General features: G+C 35.9%; 1 protein-coding gene across 7 annotated transcripts in view; it reads right to left on the reverse strand.

The window, feature by feature from the left end:
• Positions 1 to 4,542: 4,542 nt before the first annotated feature.
• Positions 4,543 to 23,229, reverse strand: part of TSGA10 (testis specific 10) — an 87,646-nt gene continuing 68,959 nt past the window's right edge. For all 7 annotated transcript variants that reach the window (XM_081156921.1, XM_081156920.1, XM_081156924.1 and 4 more), the window contains exons 17-20: positions 15,878 to 16,080; positions 14,125 to 14,229; positions 13,795 to 13,944; positions 4,543 to 5,272 (exon numbers count right to left, since the gene is read on the reverse strand). In XM_081156921.1, the coding sequence (XP_081013047.1) occupies positions 5,248 to 5,272; positions 13,795 to 13,944; positions 14,125 to 14,229; positions 15,878 to 16,080 (483 nt within the window). In that variant the 3' untranslated portion in view covers positions 4,543 to 5,247. The remainder of the gene's footprint in view (positions 5,273 to 13,794; positions 13,945 to 14,124; positions 14,230 to 15,877; positions 16,081 to 23,229) is intronic.

Genomic DNA, 23,229 nt, shown 5'->3' on the forward strand with positions numbered 1-23,229 from the left:
TACTGACTACTGTGTATCTGGCATTGTACTGAGACTAAGTACTATAGATATATTATCTCCGTCAATCCACAGGATACTATTTTAAATAGTATCATATATTATGGATACCATTATAGATATACCTTTAACAGATGAGGAAAATAATGTTCAGAAAGCTTAAATGCTAACTTGCCCACGTACACAGCCAGTAAGTATAACAGACATGATGTAAAGTCAAGCAGTGGGACTCTAGGGCCTATGGTCATAACCACCTAAACTCTACACTCTTTCAATGAATATATGTCACCTGGAAGCCACCATGAGCCTAGCATGGTCTCTACCATGATAAATAATCAGACTGTTCTTGCTTTCTTGGAGCTCACAGTCTAGCAGATATGACTCACAAACAAGACCATACAGTAAGAATGCAACGAAGCACATAGGATAAGGGCAGTTATAACAAATAAAAGGATACATAGAAATTAGACAAGAAATAAATATTTATTGAGCACATACTATGTGCCAGGCACTGTGCTAGGTGCTGATGACTCAATGTTAAGCCAAACAAGAACTACCCAGGCTGAGAGGAGACTGGGAGAGGGGAAGATGAGTGATCCAGGCAGAGCAAAGAGCATGTACAAAGGTCGAGAAATGCAAGAGTATAAACTGTTCCAGGTATTGAAAGCAATTCAGAGGAACTATAATACATAATTGTAAAGGGGGAGGTATGAAGCTGAAAAGATTAAAAAGAAAAACAAAGAACCAAATCAGAGAGGTGAAGGCAATGCTGACGAGTTTGGACTTCAGTGTAATGGTAAATTTGGCACTCACAGCGTACATGTGCAGAGAGAGGTGTGAGCATATTAGTGTTTTAAAACAACTTCTTTGATTACAGTGTGGAGAATGAATTAGAAGTATGATGGAAAGAGAACAAATAGGAGGCTGTCACATTATACTAGACTAAGAGGTAACTATGGTCTGGATTAAAGTGAAAATAGAGGAAAGTGGATTATTAGGAGATACAATTGTCAGGAATCAGGAGTAATTCATTCCTTTCTTTGTTCCATAAGTATTTATAGAATACCTAGTGTGTATCACCTTGTGCTACACCCTGGGAGATACAATGAAGAAAGATATGATCCCTGGCTCTAATGGATTTTGTAGTACAGAAGGAAAAACAGATATTAGACAAATAATCAAACAAATAATAACACAAATAATCAATTACAACTGTGATAAGTCCTTCAAAGGAGAAATACCAGATGCTTCTACAGGAGAACCTGACCCAGTCAGACCAATACCAGGAGTAAAAGAAACCTTAAGAAAGTGTTTTTTTCTTAAATTGTCATAAATTACTCATAAAATTTACCATTTTAGCCATTTGAAATTGTACTGTTCAGTAGCATTCAGTATGTTTACAATGTGGAACAACCATTACCACTATCTAGTTCTAGGACTTATTCATCACCCTAAAGGGAAACCCTGTGCCCACTAAGCAGTCCCTCCCCATTGCCCCCTGGCACCCACTAATCTGCATTGTCTCTATGGATTTGCCTATTTGAAGATTTCACATGAATGGAATCACAAAATATGTGGGTTTTGTGTCTGGAGTCTTTCACTTAGCACAATGTGTTCAAGGGCCATCCATGTTGTACCATGTATCAGTACTTCATTCATAGTTAGAGCTGAGTAATATTCCATTGTAGGGATGTAACATATTTTGTTGATCCATTCATCAGTTGTTGGACATCTGGGATGTTTCCAATTAGAGCTAATATGGACATTCATCTACAGGTTGTTGTTTGAACACCTTTTCAGTTCTTTTGGGTATATACCTAGAAGCTGAATTGTTGGGTCATATGCTAACTCCATGTTTAACTTATTGAGGGACAGCCAAAATGTTTTCCATAGTGGCTGAACCATTTTATATTTCCAACAGCAACGTATGAGGGCTCCGATTTCTCCACATCTTCATTGATACTTATTACTGCCGTCTTTCCCATTATAGCCATCTTACTATGTGTGAGGTGGTATGTTATAGTTTTGATTTCCATTGCCCTAATGACTAATGACATTCAGTATATTTTCATGTGCTTATTGACCATTAGTATCTCTTCTTTGAAGAATGTTTATCCAAGTTCTTTGTCCATTTCTGTTTGTTTTTTATGGTTGGGTTGTAAAAATTATATATTCTGGGTGCTACACCATTACCAGATATATTGATTTGCAAATAGTTTTTCCATTATTTGGGTTGTCCTTCACTTTCTTTGTAGTGTCCTTTGATGCACAGGTTTTTAATTCTGATGAAGGCCAACTTATCTATTTTTGTTGTTGCTTGTCATTTAAGTCATATTTAAGAAACAATTGTGAAACCCAAGGTCATGAAGATTTGTCTCTATGTTTTCTTTGGATAGTTTTATAGTTTTAGCACTTAAATTTAGGTATATACTCCATTTTGAGGTGTTTTTTTTAATGTGGTGTGTGGTAAGGATCCAGCATCATTCTTTTGCATGTGGTTTTCTAGTTGTTCCAGCACCACTTGTTAAACAGATTGTTCTTGCCTTGGCCAGTGTGGCTTTGTTAGTTGGACATCCTTTGTGCACCGAGAGGTCGCTGGTTCCATTCCCAGTCAGGGCACATGCCTGGGTTGCTGGCTTGATCCCCAGTAGGGGGTGTGTGGGAGGCAGCCAATCAATGTTTCTCTCTCATTGATGCTTTTCTCTCTCCCCTCCTCCCTTTCTCTAAAAATAAAAAAAATCAATAAAAACATTTTTAAAAAAGGAGACACTGTTCTTTTCTCCTATTGGTCTGGGCACCCTTGTTGAAAGCAATTGACCATAGAAGCATGGGTTTATTTATGGATTCTCAATTCTGCTCCATTAGTCCCTGTTTATCCTTATGCTAGTACTACACTATTTTCACTACTGCAGCTTAGTAGTAAGTTTTTGAAATTGGAAAATATGGATCTTCCAACTTTGTTCTTCTGTTTCATGATTGTTTGAGCTAGCCTGGGTCTATTGCAATTCCATATGAATGTTAGGATTGGCTTTTCCATTTTTGCAACAACAACAAAAAGACTCCATTGGGATTTCAATAAGAATTGAAGATGGCTTGGGGGAATATTGCCATCTTTATAATATTTGTCTTCCAATCCATGAACATAGGATGTCATTCCACTTATTTAGGTATTAAATTTCTTCAATATGTAGTAGGAAGTGACATTTAGGTTGACGAAATTATGCTGTGAGAAGGGAAGGGAGTGACCTGAGATGGCATCTGGGCCAAGGGTTCAGGCATCTGGCATAGTGGCTGGTGGCACTCTATGTGGGAAACAAGGACAGAGAACGCAAGAGGAGACATTGTTGAATTTAGTTTAGATGTGTTGAGACTTATGCCTATGAGATATTTAACTCAGAGGGTTAAAAATAATTTTTTAAAACACCCTTACTTCAGCAAGAGTAGATGTTTAGGATTAAACGTGACATTTCAAAGCTGAGCGCTCCTTTTTAGATTTCTCTGTCATCAAAGAAAAAAAATGTTTGGTACAGTTTTTGTATTGTGCATTTTATTGCATTAGGTAACCTCTACCATATCAATAGGCTAATATATATATTTACATCAAGTGATTAGAGTCTGATTTAAAACTATAAATGTTCTTAAATATTACTATAAGAAAAAATATTTTCTTTGAGTTTTAACATAGAATACAGCTGAGGTTTCCTTATCTTTGGATAATGTCGGCCCCTTTATACTTACCTAATAATTTTCCTTTGAAATATTCTGTAATTAATGGAGCAAGTCAAGTACAATATACCTTTAATCCAGTATGGAGACATTTGCTTACATTCTTCATTCTTATTCATCGCATGCCCCTCTCCTGACATGCTGCCCTCTACATACAACATATGTGAAGTGCATGTGACAGGTGACACTCACCTTGTCAGCTCATCTATGAGGTGGGTAGGTTAGAATTAATGTTGTGATGACCTAGTGCTTAGGTCACTGCATCACCTACCAAAGGTTAACTTTGCACATTTATTAATACATTATTTAATATTAGCATGAACTTTTTGTATATTATTGCCTAAAATGTTTATAAAAAGACATCATATTTTAAAAATTATTCAACTTTTAAACCATTTTGTAACAAGTGTCTTGAACTAGATGAATAAAGCTCAAGGTTTTAAAAAATCAAACTCAAGTGAGTATGTAGCATGGCCTTATGGTAAAATATCAGAGTGCTAATGATTAAACAAGACCCAAATGAGGGCGCTATCCTACATTACTGTAGTCATACTGAATAGTAACTGTATAAAATGAGAAACTGTCTATATCCTATGAACACTATTAATGATAGACTTGTTTTTTTATTAAAATGACAAGAATACAAATAGCTAATATCAGTAAAATGCAGTAGTGTTCAGGCTCTTAAGTCAAAGCCAATGGACGGAAAAGGTAAGAGATTTAGGAGATTTTAGGGGAAAAAGGAAATGTCACTGGACTTCTTGCTCTATATAACAAACAGTAGCCACAGGCAAAGAAATAAAAAATAAAATAGCAATTAAGTTGATTGCAGTACTTTAATGTTTTAAAGAAAACTTATTAAAAATACAAATTTTTAAAAATCTTACATTCTTGACAGACATAGCATCACCTGCCTTTCTAAAAATAGTAGCGGTAAACACAATTGTAGAAAATGTATGTTAATCAGTGGTACAATGCTACGGGTTTAAAAATCCTGACACACTCCTACTATCTCTTGCTTTGAAGTCAGATTATGGCCTGGAATTTATGTCAGGTTGGTTCCAAAATGGCATAATGGGACCCAGACCAGTATCAGTAAACTGTGCCTATTTTGGGACAACTTCTCCAGCCAAGAAAGCATAAATCACAAAAAAAATTTTAACCAACCAATTATTTGAGATACCAAGAAAGGAAAGGAAATCAGTTTTGTAAAAAACACTTTCCCCTTTTTATAAGCTTCTTTATTTACTCTGGATAGGTAACATGACAGCGTTCAATAGTGAAGTAAGCAGATTTTACACTCACTATTACTGTATGGATAGAAAAAGCCACATGCACTTTTGTTTTTATAAGTCATCTCCGGTCACTGCAACATGGCACATGAGAACAGAGATTCAAAGGCACAAAGTTAACATATACATTTAACATTGTCAAGCATTAAAAAAATAAATGCAATCATATAATGAAAAAAAATAAGTTTGACATTTTGACCTTTCCCAAAGATGTGAAGAATCTTTTCCCAAGTCAGAAATCTCTATAGCAAAGATTCCTATGAGAGAGAAAAAAAATGTGCAGATTAATATTTTTAATTCAATGATTTCACCATGTATAAAAACATATTCTAACAATACTTCGGCAATACTTAAGATTTTTTCCCAGCTTCTGCGAAGAAAAACAGATACAATGTATATATTTTTTGCTCAGTTTTTACAAACTGTGATACATCAATATCTTGGAATTATGTTCAGCAATAAAAAGGAATGGACTATTATTACATATAACTTGAATGGATCTCAAGGACATTGTGCTAAGTGAAAAAAATCAATCTCAAAAAGTAACAGTGTTTGTGGTTCCATTTATATAGCATTCTAAAAATGACAGAATTACAGAGATGGAGAAGAAATTAGTGTTTGCTGGGGGAGTGCTTTGACAATAAAGGGGTATCATGAGGGAGTGAGTTCCTTGGTGGTGACGGAACAATTCAGTGTCTTGATTGTGGTGGTGAATTACGGGTGGTGTGTAAAAACAGCTGCACACACACACAAATGAGAGCATGCAAAAACTCATGAAAACTGAATAAGGTCTATGTTAGCATTGTACCAATGTCTATTTCCTAGATTGTAAAATGTTGTCATTGGTAAACTGGGGGAAAGAGATGAGGAACTCTATTTTTGCATCTACCAGTAACATGGTGATTCTTTTCAAATAAAAAGGAAAATAAAACAAAACTGGTACATCCATATGATGGAATACTTTTCAGTGGTTAAAAGGAATATGCAGCAACATCTGATGCATACAACAACCTGGGAAAATCTCAAAAATATGCTGCTGACTGAAAGTCAGCCACTACAGGCTACATATGACTCCATTTGTATGACATCCTGGAAAAGGCAAAACTGTAGGGACAAGAAACAGACCAATGTTGGAGGAAAGCAGATTAAGTACACTTACTGTATTCTAGATAATAGGTGGCCATCAAAGGATACCATTTAAAACTAACAGCAAAAGTTAAGTAAGGAGATCCAAGATGGTAGCCAAATAGGTGGAAGTTAACACTCACCTCCTCTGAGGACAGAACTTGAATTACAATTAAATATAGAACAATCAACCTGAATAACCAACTGAAGAATAGCTGAACAGAAGTCTTATAAACAAAGATTTACAGAGCAAGCCTCATCGAGATAGGTAGGAAGGGCAGAGGCATGAAAGGGCTGGCCCCATTCCCACAGGAGCAGCTAAGGTTCCAGAGGGATATCTCAGCTGCAAGGGGTTCCCCATGAAAAGTATGGGGTCTCAAGCCCACACCAGGCTCCCTAGCCCAGAGCACATGAGCTGGGAAGAGGAGCCCACATAACATCTGGCTGTGAAAACCAGCAGGGATTCTGTCCTGTATGGAGAGGCAGGAGTCTGTTAGAGAACCAGCACCCTCTTAAAGTGCTAATGCACAAAATCTTGTTCACAGCCACTCACCCTGTGCTCCAGTGGAGGGAGGGTGGGGCCAACTAGAGTCCTGTGAGGAGAGACTGGGATTTGTGGCTCTTGGGAGAGAACTAAAGGGACAGCCACCAGCCACCAGGACCCCTGTGCAGACAGCATCTTTTTTGGGTGGAGCCCTCCCCTCCTTATGGAACCAGCCTGGGGGATGCAATAGCTCAAACCTCTGGACTTCCTGTTGCCCCAACTTGCAGAGCTCATGCTGAGGATTCAGTTGTCTGGGCTGGGGTACTGAGGTCCAAGCAGCCTCAGGGGTGTCCTTTACTGAGTTGTGTGGATTTGAGGTGGGACCATTCCCCCCACTTTCCCATGAACCTTACTGGTGCCTCCCCCTCATGGGAGATACACTACATCCAACCTCTAGGCTCCTGCTAGCCCCCCATCCTCACTTTTGGTGGTCCCTCCCTGCCAAGGAGGTCTGGACTGAATCTGGGAAAGACTGAGTTGTTTCTAGGATTTGGTCCATTTTTCTCTTGCATATGGAACTGGTGGAGAGCTCTCCCTTCAAATGGCCAAATCTTGGTCTGTTTGAGCCTGAGAAACTCTGCTGGCCTCACCCTGATGACTCTCTGAGGCCCCCACCCCACCACAAAGGTCTGCAGGAACCCGGGAAGTGATAGCTAGACTTGATATGTGTGAACTTTTGCTGAGTGCCCTCTCACCTGGCACTGGCATGAGTTTGAACCTGTATTAGTCTGGTGAATACCACTCACCCCTACCTGGTGACTCACTGAGGATAAAGCTAGAAGAGTTGATTTCCAATAAACCAATATTATAAGAAATGTTAAAGGGTCTTCTTAAGAAGGAGGAGAAGGAGAGGAGAAAGGGAGGAGAAGGTGGAGGAGGAGGGAGGAAGGAGGAGGAGGAAAGAGGAGAGGAAGAAGAGGAGGAAGAAGGAGGAGAAGAATACAGAGAATAAAATGACAATAGATTTGAAGCTATTAATAATCACTTTAAATATAAATGGCTTAAATGCTCCAACCAAAAGACAAAGGGTAGTTGAAAACTACCTTGATATTTACAGAATATTTCATCCCAAAGCAGCAGAATATATATTCTTCTCAAGTGCACATGGAACATTCTCAAAGATAGACCACATGTTAGGACACAAAATAAGTCTTAATAAATTCAAGAAGATTGAAATCATGTCAAGCATCTTCTCTGACCACAGTGGTATGAAATTAGAAATCAACTACAATAAAAATACTGAAAAACATTCAAACACATGGAGACTAAATAGGATGTTATTAAACAACAAAGGGTTAACAATGAGACGAATGAAGAAATAAAATGTCACCCGGAAACAAATGAAAATAAACACAAAACAACACAAAATCTATGGGGCACAGAGAAAGCAGTCCTGAGAAGAAAGTTCATAGCATCCAGGCTTAAATCAAGAAACAAGAAAAATCTCTAACAAATGATCTAACACTACACCTAAAGGAACTAGGAAAAGGACAACAAACAAAGCCCAGAGTAAGCTGAAGGAAGGAAATAAAAAAGATCAGAGTGGAAATAAATGACATTGAGACTAAAAAAAATTACAAAAAATAAATGAAACCAAGAGCTGCTTCTTTGAAAAGATAAACAAGATCGACAGACCTTTAACCAGAGTGACACACACAAAAAGAGGACTCAAATAAATAAAATAAAAAATGAAAGAGGCAAAGCAACAATTACAAAGGGTTATAGGCAAATACTATTAACAACTATATGCCAACAAATTGGACAGCCTGGGTGAAATGGATAAATTCCTAGGAACATACAATCTTCCAGAACTAAATCAGGAAGAATTAGAAAACCTGAATAGACGGATTACAATTAATAAAATTGGAGTAGTAATGAAAAAAATTCCCAACAAACAAAAGTCTGGAACTAGATAGCTTCACAGGTGAATTTTACCAAACATTCAGAGAACTAACACCTATCTTTCTTCAAACTATTGAAGAGAAGGATAGTTCTTCAGACTATCCAAAAATTCAAGAGAAGGTAAGACTTCCAAGCTCTTTTTACAAGGCCAGCATTACACTAATTCTAAAGCCAAATAAAGACACTACAAAAAAGAGAAAAGTATAGGCCAATATCTCTGATGAACATAGATGCTAAAAACTTCAACAAAATATTAGCAAACTGGATCTAGCAATACATTAAAGAGATAATACACTATGAGATTTATTCCAGGATGAAGGTTGGTACAATATTTGCAAATCTATAAATGTGATACATCACATAAACAAAATGAAGGATAAAAATCACATGATTATATTAATAGATGCAGAAAAAGCATTCGACAAAATCCAGCACCCATTTATGATAAAAGCTCTCCACAAAGTGGCATTAGAGGGATCATACCTCAACATAATAAGGCCATATATGACAAAATTGCAGCCAATATATATTCAATGAGCAAAAACTAAAAGCATTTTTCTTAAGATCAGGAACAAGACAGGGATTCTGCTTTCACCACTCATATTCAGTGTAAGTTCTAGCCATAGGGATCAGATAAGACCAGAAATGAAAGGCATTCAAACAGAAAAGGAGGAAGTAAAACAGTCATTTTCCACAGATAACATGGTATTGTACATAGAAAACCCTAAAGACTCCACCAAAAAGTTACTAGATCTAATAAAGGAATTTGGCAAAGTAGCGAATACAAAATTAATATTCAGAAATCAGTGGCATTCTTATACATCAATAGTGAATTCTCAGAAAGAGAAATTAAGAAATAATCCCATTTACTATTGCAACAAAAAACATAATGTACATACGTATAAATTTAGCAAACTAAATAAAAGACCTGTGCTTTGAAAACTATAGGACATGGAAGAAAAAAATTGAGGAAGATACAAATAAGTGGAAGCATATACTATGTTCATGGACTGGAAAAACCAACATCATTAAAATGTCCATAGTACACAAAGCAATCTATAGATTCAACTAAATTCCCATTAAAATACCAAAGGCATATTTTATAAATCTAGAACAAATATTCCAAAACTTTATATGTAACAAAATAAACCCCAAATAGCCTCAGCAATCTTGAGAAAGAAGAACAAAGTTGGAGATATCACAATACCTGATATTAAACTACACTACAATGCCATTATAATAAAAAAAAGCTTTGTACTGGCATAAGAATAGGCATATAGATCAATAGATCAGAACAGAAGGCCCAGAAATCAACCCACATCTCTATGGTCAATTAATATTTGACAATGGAGGTAAGAGCTTACAATGGAGTAAAGTCAGTCTCTTCAATAAATGGTGCTGGGAAAATTAGACAGGTACATGCAAAAAATGAAACTAGACCACCAACTTACACCATAGACAAGAATAAACTCAAAATGGATAAAAGACTTAAATATAAGTCATGAAACCATAAAAATCCTAGAAGAAAACATAGGCAGTAAAATCTCAGACATCTCTCATAGCAACATTTTTGCCGATATATCTCCTAGGGCAAGGGAAACAACAGAAAAAATAAACAAATGAAATTACATCAAATTAAATAGCTTCTGCACAGCAAAAGCAGCCATCAACAAAATGAAAAGGGAACCATCTCTATGGGAGGACATATTTGCCAATGATATGTCTGATTAGGGATTAATTTCCAACATATATAAAGAACTCATACAACTCAACACCAAGACAAACAACCCAATTATAAAATGGGCAAAGAACCTAAATAGACAGTTTTCCAAAGACAACATAGAGATGACCAATAGACACATTAAAAAGTGCTCAACATTATTAATCATCAGAGAGATGCAAATTAAAACTAAAGCTAAATCACCTCACACCATCCAGAATTGCTACCTTCAATACATCAATAAACAACCTGTGTTGGTGAGGATAGTGACAAAGGGAACCTGCATGCACAGTTGGTGGGAATGCAGATGAGTGTAGCCACTCTGAAAAACAGTATGGAGTTTCCTCAAAAAATTAAAACTGGAATGGCCTTTTCAGCTAGCAATCCCACTTTTGAGAATATACCTTAATAAACCTGAAACACTAAAGAATATATGCTCCCCTATGTTCACTGCAGTGTTATTTACAATAGCCAAGATCTGAAAACAGCCCAAGGGCCCATCAGTAGATGAGTGGATAAAAAAGGCTGTAGTAAATTTACACCATGGAACACTATGCAGCTGTTAAAAAAAAAAAAAGAAAATCTTACTTTTTACGACAGCATGGGTGTACCTCAAGATTACTTTGGAAAGTGAAATAAGCCAGTGAGAGAAAGACAAATGCCATATGATCTCACTTATATGTGGAATCTAATAAACAAAATATACTGACGAATGAAATAGAAAGGGCATGGACACAGGAAACAGACTGACAGCTTTCAGAGGGGACTGTTGTTGTGGGACTGGATTAAAGAAGGTAAAGGGATTAAGCAAACAATATATAGATATATATACATATATGTATGTAGATATATATCACAAAGACACAGACCACAGTGTGCTGACAGTCAGACGGAAAGGGGGCTGAAGGGTAGGTGGAGGTGGGCAAAGGGTAGAAAATGGGGATGGAAAAAGACTTTGCTTGGGGCAACTGGTGCACGATGCAGTGTGCAGATGTTTTATTGAGTTGTACACTTAAAACCTGTAGGGTTTTGTGAACCAATGTTACCAAATAAATTCAATGAAAACAAAACAAAACAAAGATAAAAATTAAATAATAAAACTTGAAAAATAAAAGGTAGCCACTATAATAAAACACATTCTTTCCTGAATTTCAAAACAAATGTTCAAAAGCAAAGAAGAATGAACAAATTGAGAAATACAGTAAATGTCACTTATTAAACACAATTATCAGAAGATGACATGACAGAGTTGAGACCAATTTTAACAGTTATCTCAATAACATGACGGAGCTTAACTCACCTATTTTTTTAAAACAGAATTTCAAAATGGCCCATAATGCAAAACTCAGATCCATACTATACTATATATGAGAGATACTTAAAATGCATTGATTGTAAAAAGCTAAAAATAAAGAGTTGGACAAAGATTTACCAAGCAAATGAAGACAATAAGGAAACAGGAGTTGTAACTCTAAAAACAGACAAAGTAGATGCCAAGCCCCTGTCCCTCCAAAAAACTAAATGTGTCAGAAAAGGACACCACATAAAAGAACCACATTCCACAATGAAGATATGATAGTTCAGCATATCTATGCAACAAATAAAACCAGAAATCACCTATCTCCTTTGTAAGAGACACAAGCAACAAAAATATACTAATAATAGATTTTAAAACATCATTCTTAGTAAAACAGGTCAAGTGGACAAAAATTAAGCAACAATATAAAAGAGCTAAATAAAAATTCAAATGTAAGTCTTTTGGGTATATATACACTATACCCTGAGAAAAAACAATATATTTTCTTAAGTACACATGAACACAAAAATTGATCATGTAATAAAGTACAAAGAACACAGTAGTTTCTATAAATTAGAAAAATTATAAACAATATTCTCTAATCACAATGCAATTAACACTAGAAATTGAAAATGAAACCAAAACACAAAAAAAGCCCTTCTCAGTGGAGGGGTGGGATAGAAAGCATACAGGAGAAAGTGACACTTCGAGTATTACTTTTGCAGAGTTTTGATTTTGAAAGTATTATCTATATACTCAAAAATTAAATTAAATCAAACTAGAAAGAGAAAAAATGGAAGTAAATGAAAACTAATAAATTTAATGTTATTTCAAGTGTGTACATATATAACCACAGAAAAAGAAAAAACTAATCCAAGTGATTTATGAAGACAGTATTTATATGCCCACAAGACTTGGGCCTTAAGGCACATGGGGATAAGAAGGAAGAGTTGGAAACAGATCCTGAACTTTTTTTAAAAAGTTGGCCTGCTTATTATATTGATATAAGTGAGAAATTTTGAAACATTTTTTGATGAATTCTGGGATTGAGCAAATGAGTAACTGCTATGTGTTGATGTTGAGCCAGGGTTCTCACTGTAGAAGGACACATTAATACAGAATGGAAAAAGGCAAGGGAGAAATCCGTGAGGACGGGTTGGAACTGGAATTATTGGTTATTTTGTAAAAATGTGTGTAGAGAGAAAAAAAAGGGAGCATGTGCAAGAGTGTGAGTGTATGACACAGCACATGTATTATCTCAAACATGTAACATGCAAATGGGGTAAAATTTTAACAGTGAGTATGGGTGAAAGGTACACAGATGTCCCCTGTATTATTTTATTATTTTTGTGACTTCCTGTAAGTTTGAAATTATTTCCAAATAAAAAGATTTTTATAAAATTTGTGACATATAGAAATATATCTAAAATATTGCCTCTTGCCCAGCCGGGCATGGCTCAGCGGTTGAGCGTTGACCTAGGATCCAGGCGATTGGGGTTCGATTCCCAGTCAGGGCACTTGCCCGGGGTGCGGGCTCGATCCCCAATGACTCTCTCATCATTGGTGTTTCTATCTCTCTCTCCCTCTGCTGCCCTCTCTCTGAAATCAATAAAGATATATAAAAAAATTAAAAAAAAAAATAAGTAAATAAAAATAAAATATTGCCTCTAAAAATTAGCATGTTACTTTTCTAGAGCATATGTATTTTTTGGTGCTATAAAAATTAAACAATATTTCATTAATTAAAATTAACAAATTAATCTAATTAATTTATTAACTTTAATAATGCTCAGTTGGTTAGAGTGTTGTCCTGATATACCAAGGTTGTGATTTTGATCCCTGGTCAGTGTACATACAAGAATCAACCAATGATGCATCAATAAGTGGAACAACAAATCGATGTTTCTCTCTCAAAACAAGATCAATAAAAAATTAATAAAAATTGATGTAGAAATAAAATAAAAATCATATTTTAAAAATAAAATTTATGTAAACAAATAAAACAGATCTTTCACTTTAGAATATTTATATAAAGCTAATTATCAAAATACTTTATTTTATGTGAACATAACTAATCATGTTTAAATAGGACTATTAATGATAGTCTGTTACTGAGCCTCCTTCCACCCTCAAATAGTCACTCTATATATTGCTATATGGTCCCCACAGAATGGATCCTTAAACCACTCACTCTTCTAGTGATCGATCCAGGCCTCGGTCAGGTGATCGATGGTGAGCTCGTTCTGGTGAATGACATTTTGTATTTGGCTTTGTTGTAGAACTCAAATGATAAGTATTACTTGAGTAATTCTGGCGGCGAAGCTCTTGCACAGCTCTCTCCCTAAAGCAAAAAGTTTAAAATATAAGTTTTAAACTTTATATCCAGTGGCCTTATTAATACTGTGGTAAAACTGAAGTTCCATGCAAACTCGAAAACCTAGGCATCATGCAATAACCCAAACCTGTTGTTACCTAAGAAACAACGCTTCCCAGGCTAAATGCTGCAGAGAGACCAACCTACCTTTCAAAGCGCTCGGTCCCTAGCTGTCTTTTGGTAATGTCTAAATCAGCTTCCAGTTGCGTTACGACGTTCCTGAACTGGGCCACATCTCTACTCTGGATGGCCCTGTGTCAAAGAATGTAAGAATGACAGCTGATTAAACTTTAAAAAGTCTAGGACTCCTAGGGTACACTAACCATGTTGACAAGGTTTTCTCCTCTGGAGCCAAGCCAAATTGTGAGCTTTATGGATGTATATGCCAATTTTAGATGCAGTAAATGTACAATGTAGCCTACTTGAAAAGCTTAAGGTGTGCCAGCCAAATTCAACTAGTTATACCTTCTCCATGTCAGTTTCCCTGGGTTTACATGGAGTAATATGATCTATTATCTACCTGTATTCCCTACCTACTGCAAATTATTTTTATACAAGTACTTTGAAGTATTATCCACTAATAATGGTATAACCAAATAATCAAAACTGGAATTCACTAGCACCGGGATTAATATGGTCTGTTACATATGACATCAGCCAAGTCCTTTATGTATACTCATAATTGAATTTGATATACTGCACACTCTCTTCAATTTAACAGGACCTTGTTTAGGGCTAAATCATGCCACAAAACCCCTGCAGCAAGGCACACTGTCACAGGGAAGGTAATGAGGTGAATGCTGATTGTCCAGAACACTCTACCCTCTTTGCTGGCTTCCAGGACGCATTATAGACTGCTGAAACCTAACCTTAGAGGCTAGGAACACAAAAGTCGAGCCTGTTGACCAGTTTAAGGGATAGTACTTATCAGCCAGTCTAAAACAGAATGGCGCCTTTAAGGTGGGGGTTTTGGCCCCCACCTTACTTCACTAAGACAGATTTCCACCTGCCAGATTGAGAAAGGGATCTTGCAAAACCAGTTGAAGGTATCACAGCCCAGCTGCAGTGACTAAAAAGAATGACTCAGTGACAGCTCCATAACCTGAAAACAGTTGCTGAAGGAACTGGCTTTGGATTTGCAGACTTTGCTTAGTCAGGGGCTCCTGTGAGTGGCTGATTCTTGAGATCATGATTCCCATCCTTCCCCAGGTGCCAAGCTCAGACAGGAGGGCAGAGTAGAGGCTGGATGAAAAACTGTTACAGATGAGACAGGTAAGAACAGAAGTTAGGGGTCCCCATGTGATTTTGTGAGAAGCGACCAAGTTTAACAATAGAACAGTCACTATCCAGGCAGGTATTTCTCCCCACCCTCCAAGCCAGGGTCATGGAATGCGCTGCTGGGGATTCTAAAAGAAGCAGCCACAGTCAGTGCTCTAAGGGAAGTTTCCAGTAGTCTGCGAATGCAGGAGTTCTTCCAGGTACCTAGGATGTACAATTATAGGTACATGAGAAAATACTGTGTGACAAATGGAAAGATTAGGGAGCAATACCAGGTGGTCCATAAATAGAAAAATTCTGGTTTCAGAAGTGCACTTTTTTTCTTCCTACTCTGGTTATAATATTCCTAAAGGTAATATTTTAGATTAGACATCCTATTATACCCAAAGCTATATTGGAAACAAACAACAGAGATGGTTAAACTTACATTTAGATCAATTTAGCTGAACATAATAGAAATAAATACTAAATTGTAATCACAGTATTTCTGGTCGTCAATTTAATTGATGACCAATTATAGACACTTAAATTATATGAATTCCAGCTTTAAAATTCTACTAACCTATAAAGTATCAGAAATTTAAGGAATAGAACTTTGTTATTATATTGCTAAGAAACTCACATTTTATTTTCTGCCAGACATAGGTGTTCTTTAAGAAGCTGAATTTCAGATTCTTTTTCTTGAAGTGCTATCTGAGACTGATATTCTTTGTCCCGATTGGCCACCAGCAAAGCTTCTAGATTCTGCATGGAGATTCTCTCATTTGTCATCTGACTCCTGAGGAGTTCTATTTCAGAACGAGCAGACTCAAACTCACTCTCCATCTGGACAACAACAGGAAGATATCCATGCTTATTCCTACTCATTCACTTAACTGATAGAGTACGATACTCACAAAACTTCTGAATTATGTTATAAACTAAAAGCCCCTTTTAATTTCTTGATTAGAAATATTGTCCTTCTTACCAAATACACACACACACACAGTATCACTTTGCCTAACTCTTTGATCATATCAGAAATTTCATTAATAAGTAATGAGTTATTAATCCCAAACGGCAAACCATTTCCATTTCCAGCTTTGATATTTATTTTGTATTTCAGCAAGACTGACATGGTCATACTGTGACTACTGCTTTCACACTGAGTTAGGTGAGTTACAAACACCTAACTACCTAATGGAATGTCACTGCAATCCATTGTTAAGGAAGATAAGGAGACTTTACATGTTCCCTCTCTTGCATAAACCCTGGGAAAGCTTCATTTATTGAAGGTTATCTTGAACCTGGAATACACCATGTAAGCCAAATGTTTCTCCAAAAGGTAGAAAAATAGATATTACTATATAGAAAAAAATTATTTCTAAAACTATCTCATAATACACATTATAATAAATTATATATGCATTTTATAAAGGTAAACGTGAAAAGATAAAACGCTAAGAAAAAAGAATTTAATAAAGATGAAATTGTTGGGGGAGGGGTAGGCAGCTAGGGAAAGAACTTTCTAGATTAGATACAATTAAAAAATGATGTCTGGCCATACAAGAACATATTGATAGTCAATATAAACTTAAAATTTACAAGAAAACAAACAACTGGAAGAAAGTAAACTCAGAAAATAAAATATAGAGTGAATATCTTACCAATATAAGGAACTCATACAAATTGGTAAAAAATGTGAACAGGAAATTTATAAAATATAACTAATCAGTAAACATGTGGAAGAAAATTACTCTTATGAATAATCAAAGAATTAGAAATTAAAACAAGATGTTATTTCTAGTCCAGGGTCTCTTAACCTTGACTATACTGACCGTTTGGGTTGGATAATTATTTGGCATACGGAGCTGCCCTGTGCCTTATAACATGCTTAGCAGCATCCCTGGCCTCTACGCATTCAAGGCCAATAGCACCCCCTCACCCCAGTAGTGACAATCAAAAACATCCCCAGACATTGCTGAATATCCACTGGGGAGCAAAATCTCTTTCGGTTGAACCACTGTTCCAGTTTAACAGATTGGAAAATTTCTTAGTGTGTGTTGGTTAATATTAAAATGGGCAATGGTAATTTCATACACTCTGCTGGCAAGAATACAAAACAGAGCATCCCCTTTTTTGGTAAAAGCTGTATTGGAATATAATTCACATATCATACAACTCACCCATTCAAAAGGTACAATTCAATATTTTTAGTACATTAAAAGAGTTGTGCAATCATACCACAATCTCACACAAATCATAACACAATCTAGTGTTAGAATTTTTCATCATTCCAAAATAAAATTCAGTACCTATTAGCAGTCTCCCCACACCGCCTCTGCCCTCTGCCCTCTGCCAAGCACCAGCCTGAAGCAATTCCTAACCTACCTTCTGTTTCTATGATCTGCCTTATTCTGGACATTTCATGTAAATTCCATCAAACAATGTCTGTGTGGTCTATTGTGACTGGCTTCCTTCATTTAGCCTAATGTTTTCAAGAGTCATCCGTGTTTTAGCAGCCATCAGTACTTCATTACTTTTCAATTTTTAAAAACTTTTAAATTTTTGACAGTATTACCGATGTCTCCCAATTTCCTGCCCCCTTTACTCCTTTATTCCCAGCCCCTGCCCCACTCCAGGCCTTCACCACACTATTGTCTGTGTCTATTGGTTATACATACATGTATATAAGTTCTTTGGTTAATCTCTTCCTGTCTCCCCTCTCCCCTCAGAGATATGTCAGTATGTTCCATGCTTCAAGGCCTCTGGACCTATTTTGTTCGTCAGTTAGATTCCACTTATAAGTGAGATCATGCAATATTTGTCTTTCTCTGACTGGCTTATTTCACTCAGCATAATACTCTCCATCCATGCTGTCCCAAAGGGTAATAGATCTTTTTTACAGCTGCATAGTATTCCATGGTGTAAATGTCCCACGGCTTTTTTATCCACTCGCCTACTAATGGGCACCTGGGCTGCTTCCAGATCTTAGCTATTGTAAATAGTGCTGCTGTGATATTCTTTCTGATTGGTGTTTCAGGCTTCTTAAGAATCAACAAATAACAAGTGCTGGTGAGGTTATAGAGAAAAGGGAACCCTAGTACACTGCTGGTGGGAACACAGACTGGTGCAGCCACTATGGAAAACAGTATGGAATTTACTCAAAAAAATTAAAATTGGAACTACCGGCCCTTGCTGGCCTGGCTCAGTGCTTGGAGCATCAGCCTGCGCATGGGAGGGTCTTGGGTTTGATTCCAGGTCAAGGGGAGGTACTTGGGTTGCAGGTTTGATCCCCAGCCTTGGTCTGGCACATGTGGAAGGTAACCAGTCTCTCACATTGATGGTTCTCTTTCTCTCCCCTTACCCGTTTCCTTCCACTCTCTCTAAAAATCAGTGGGAAAAATATCTCGGCTGAGGACGAACAAAAACAAAGAAACAAAAAAACAAAGGAACTACTATTTAAAACAGTGATCCCACTTCTAGGAGTACTTCATTATTTTTAAGGCCAAATAATATTCCCTTCAGTAGATATCTGGACATTTGAGCTATTTACTCTTTAAATAATGTTGCTAAGAACATCTGTGTACACGTTTTTTAGTAGACCTATGCTTTCATTCCTCTTCAATAGATAGGAGTGGAATTTCTGGGCTTTATGGTAATTCTATTTTTAACATTTTGAAGAACTGCAAAATGTTCTCCAAAGTGGCCTCACTATCTTATATTCTCATCAGCAAGGCATGAGGGTTCCAATTCTCTACATCTTTGCCAACACTTGTCACTGTCTGTGTTTTGTTTTTTAATTTTTATTGTAGCCATCTTAGTGCTTGTGAAATGATATAATTATTATTTACATTTCTCTGATTGTTAATAATGTTGAACATCTTTTCACGTGCTTATTGGCCATTTATGTATCTTCTATAGAGAACTGTCTCAAGGTCTTTTGCCCTTCTTTCAGTTGGATTATTATTAAGTTATAAGAATTTTTATACATATCCTGGGTACAATTCTCTTATAGGATATATGATTTGAAAATGTTTTTTCCCATTCTGTGCAATGCCTCTTTACTTTATTGAGAGTCCCAAACAAGATGGACCTAAAGAAACTCACACTAGGACACATCATAATTAAAATGGCAAAGGTGAAAGACAAAGAAAGAATCTTAAAAACTTCAAGAGAAAGACATTTATAATTGTTTCCTACACAGAAGCTCCCATAAGACTGTCAGCTGATATCTCAATAGAAACATTTCAGGCCAGAAGGGATTGGCATCAAATATTCAAAGTGATAAAAAGCAAGGAGCTACAACAAAGACTACATTACCTAGCAAGTCTATCACTTAACATTGAAAAAGAAAGAGCTTCCTAGACAAGAAAAATCTAGAGGAGGTTGTTACCACTAAACACATAAGAAATGTTAGTAGGACTGCTATTTTTTTAAATTTTAAAATTCTTTAAATTTTTCTTTATTGTTGAAAGTATTACAGAAGTCCCCATTTTTCCCTCATTCACCCCCTCTGCCCCACTTGCATCCCCTCCCCAGATGTTCACCACACTATTGTCTGTGGGTCATGCATATATGTCCGCTTCCCTCTGATACTACTTTAAGAAGAAGAAGGGGAAAGACAAGGGGAAGGGGAAGGAGGAGAAAGAGGAGGAGAAGAAGAAATGAAGAAGAAGAAGAAGAAGAAGAAGAAGAAGAAGAAGAAGAAGAAGGAGGAGGAGGAGGAGGAGGAGGAGGAAGGAGAAGGAGGAGGAGAAGAAGAACAACAACAACAGAGGAACATAGTTAAAAAATAAAATGGGAATAAATAGGTACCTATCAATAATCATTTAAAATGTAAATGGCTTAAATGCTCCAATCAAAAGACATAGGGTAGCTGAATGGATAAGATAAAGATGATCCATATATGTCATATCTACAAGAGACCGAGCTCTGAACAAAAGATACACAGAAACTAAAAGTAAAGGGATGGAAAAAGATACACCATGCAAATGGCAAGGATAAAAAAGCTGGGATAGCAATACTTATATTTGAAGGAAAAGACTTTAAAACAAAGGCTATAGTAAGAGACAAAGAAGAACACTACATGATGATAAAGAGAGTAATCCAACAGAGGATATAACCCTCATAAACATTTATGTACCCAACACTGGAGCACCAAAATATGTAAAGCAAATCTTGATGAACATAAAGGGAGCTATTGACACTAATACAGTCATAGTAGGGGATTTTACACCCCATTGACATCACTAAATAGATCTTCCAGAGAAAAAAATCAACAAGGAAACCGGCCTTAAATGACACACTAGATCAGATGGATTTAGTTGATACCTCAGAGCATTCCAGCCCAACGCAGCAGAATACACATTGTTTTCAAGTGTACACGGAACATTTTCTAGGACAGACCACATGTTAGGACACAAAACAAATCTCAATAAATTTAAAAAGATTGAAATCGTAGCAAGCATCTTCTCTGACCACAGTGGTATGAAACTAGATATCAATCACAAAAGAAACTTGAAAAATACACAAAGACATGGAGGCTAAATACCATGTTACTAAACAATGAATGGGTTAACAAAGATGAAGAAGAAATCAAAAGATACCTTGCAACAATAAAAATGAGAACACAACCCAAATCTAGAGGACAGAGCAAAAGCATACCTAAGTAGGAAATTTATAGCATTCCAGGCCTATCTTAAGAAACAAAAAATCTCAAATAAACATTTAACATTTACACTTAAAGGAACTTGAAAAAACAAACAAACAAAGCTCAAAGTCAGAGGAAGGAAGGAATTAATAATGATCAGAGCAGAAATAAATGAAATAGTGTCTGAAAAACAATACAAAAGTTCAGTGAAAGAAAGAACTTGTTCTTTAAAAAGATAAGCAAGATTAACAAACATTTAACCAGACTCATCCAGAAAAAAAGGGGACTCAAATAAATAAAATCAGAAATGAAAGAGAAGTAACAACTGACACCAAAGAAATGCAAAAAAATTGTAAGAAATATTACAAAAAACGATATGCCAATAATTTGGACAATCTGGACAAAGTGGATAAATACCTAAAATCATACAATTTTCCAAAACGGAATCAGGAAGAATAAGAGAATCTGGAAAGACAGGTTATAGCTAGTGAAATTGAAGCAGTAACAATAAAAAAACAAGAAACTGCCAACAAAAAAAGTCCTGGACTGTATGACTTCACAGGTAAATTTTATCAAACATTCAAAGAAGAATTAATACCCATCCTTCTCAAACTATTCCAAAAAATTCAAGAGGAGGAAAACTTCCAAGCTCTTTTTACAAGGCCAGCATTATCTTATTCCAAAACCAGATATGGACACTACAAAGAAAGAAAATTATAGACCAACATCCCTGGTGAATATAGATGTTAAAATGTTCAACAAAATATTAGCACAACAGATGCAGCAATACATTAAAAAGATCAGACACCATGATCAAGTGGGGTTTATCCTGGGGATGCCAGGTTGGTTCTATATCTGCAAATCAATAAGCGTGATACCGCACATAAACAAATGAAAGATAAAAGCCACATGATCATATCAATAGATTGTAGAAAAAGCATTCAATAAAATCCAGCACCCATTTATGACAAAAACTCTCAGCAAAGTGGAAATACAGGGATCATACTTCAACATAATAAAGGGCATATATAACAAACTCTCAGCAAACATGAGACTCAATGGGCAAAACTACAAGGGTTTCCCTTAAGATCAGGAACAAGACAGGGGTGTCCACTTTCAACACTTTTATTCACAAAGTGCTGGAAGTCCTAGCCACAGCAATCAGACAAGAAAAAGAAATAAAAGGCATCCAAATTGAAAAGGAAAAAGGAAACTTGTTACTCTTTACAGTTGATATGATACTGTACATAGAGAACACTAAAGATTCCAACAACAACAAAAAACCACTAGAACTGATAAATGAATTCAATAAAGTAGCAGAATACAAAATACCCTGAAATCAGATGAATTTTTACACACAAATAATGAACTATCAGAAAGGAAAACTAAGAAAACATTCCCATTTACAATTGCTACAAAAAATAAAATGCCTAAGAATAAATTTATCCAAGGAGGTAAAAGACCTATACTCAGAAAATTATAAGCACTGAAGAAAGAAATGGAAGAAAATACAAATAAGTGGAAGCATATACCATGTTGGATGAAAAGAATTAATATCATTAAAATGTCCACACTACACAAAGCAATCTATAGATTCAACACAATTCCTATCAAGGTATCAATGACATATTTCACAGAACTAGAAAAAATATTCCAAAAATGTATATGGAACCACAAAAGACCTTGAATAACAGCAGCAATCTTGAGAAAGAAAAACAAAGTTAGAGGAATCATGCTACCTGATATCAAACTATACTACAAGGTCATAGTAATCGAAAGAGCATGGTATGAGCATAAGTACAGACATATAGATCAATGGAACAGACTAGAGAAGCCAGAAATAAACCCACACCTTTGTAGTTAATTAATATTCAATGGAGTAAAGATAGTGTATTCAATAAATAATGTGGGAAGTATCAGACATATACATGCAAAAAATTAGAGTACCAACTTATACCATACACATGAATAAACTCAAAATGGATTAAAATGTTACACTCAAAACAATAAAAGTGTTAGAAAAAACCGAAGCAGTAAAATCTCTGACATTTTTCATAGCAATGTTTTTTCTGATATATCTCCTTGTACAAGGGAAACAAAAATAATAATAAACAAATGGGATTACATAAAACTGAAAATGTTTTGCACAGCAAAGGAAACCATTAACACTGAATGGGAGAACATATTTGCCAATACATCTGATAAGGGATTAATATCCAAAACTTATAAAGAACTTATAAAACTCAACACCAAAAAAACAAACAGTCCAATTCAAAAATGGGCAAACTACCTGAATAGACAGTTCTCTAATGGGAACATACACATGGCAAATAGACATGTAA

The sequence above is a fragment of the Miniopterus schreibersii genome, assembly GCF_964146895.1.
Source record: "Miniopterus schreibersii genome assembly, chromosome: 13".
NCBI lineage: Eukaryota > Metazoa > Chordata > Mammalia > Chiroptera > Miniopteridae > Miniopterus > Miniopterus schreibersii.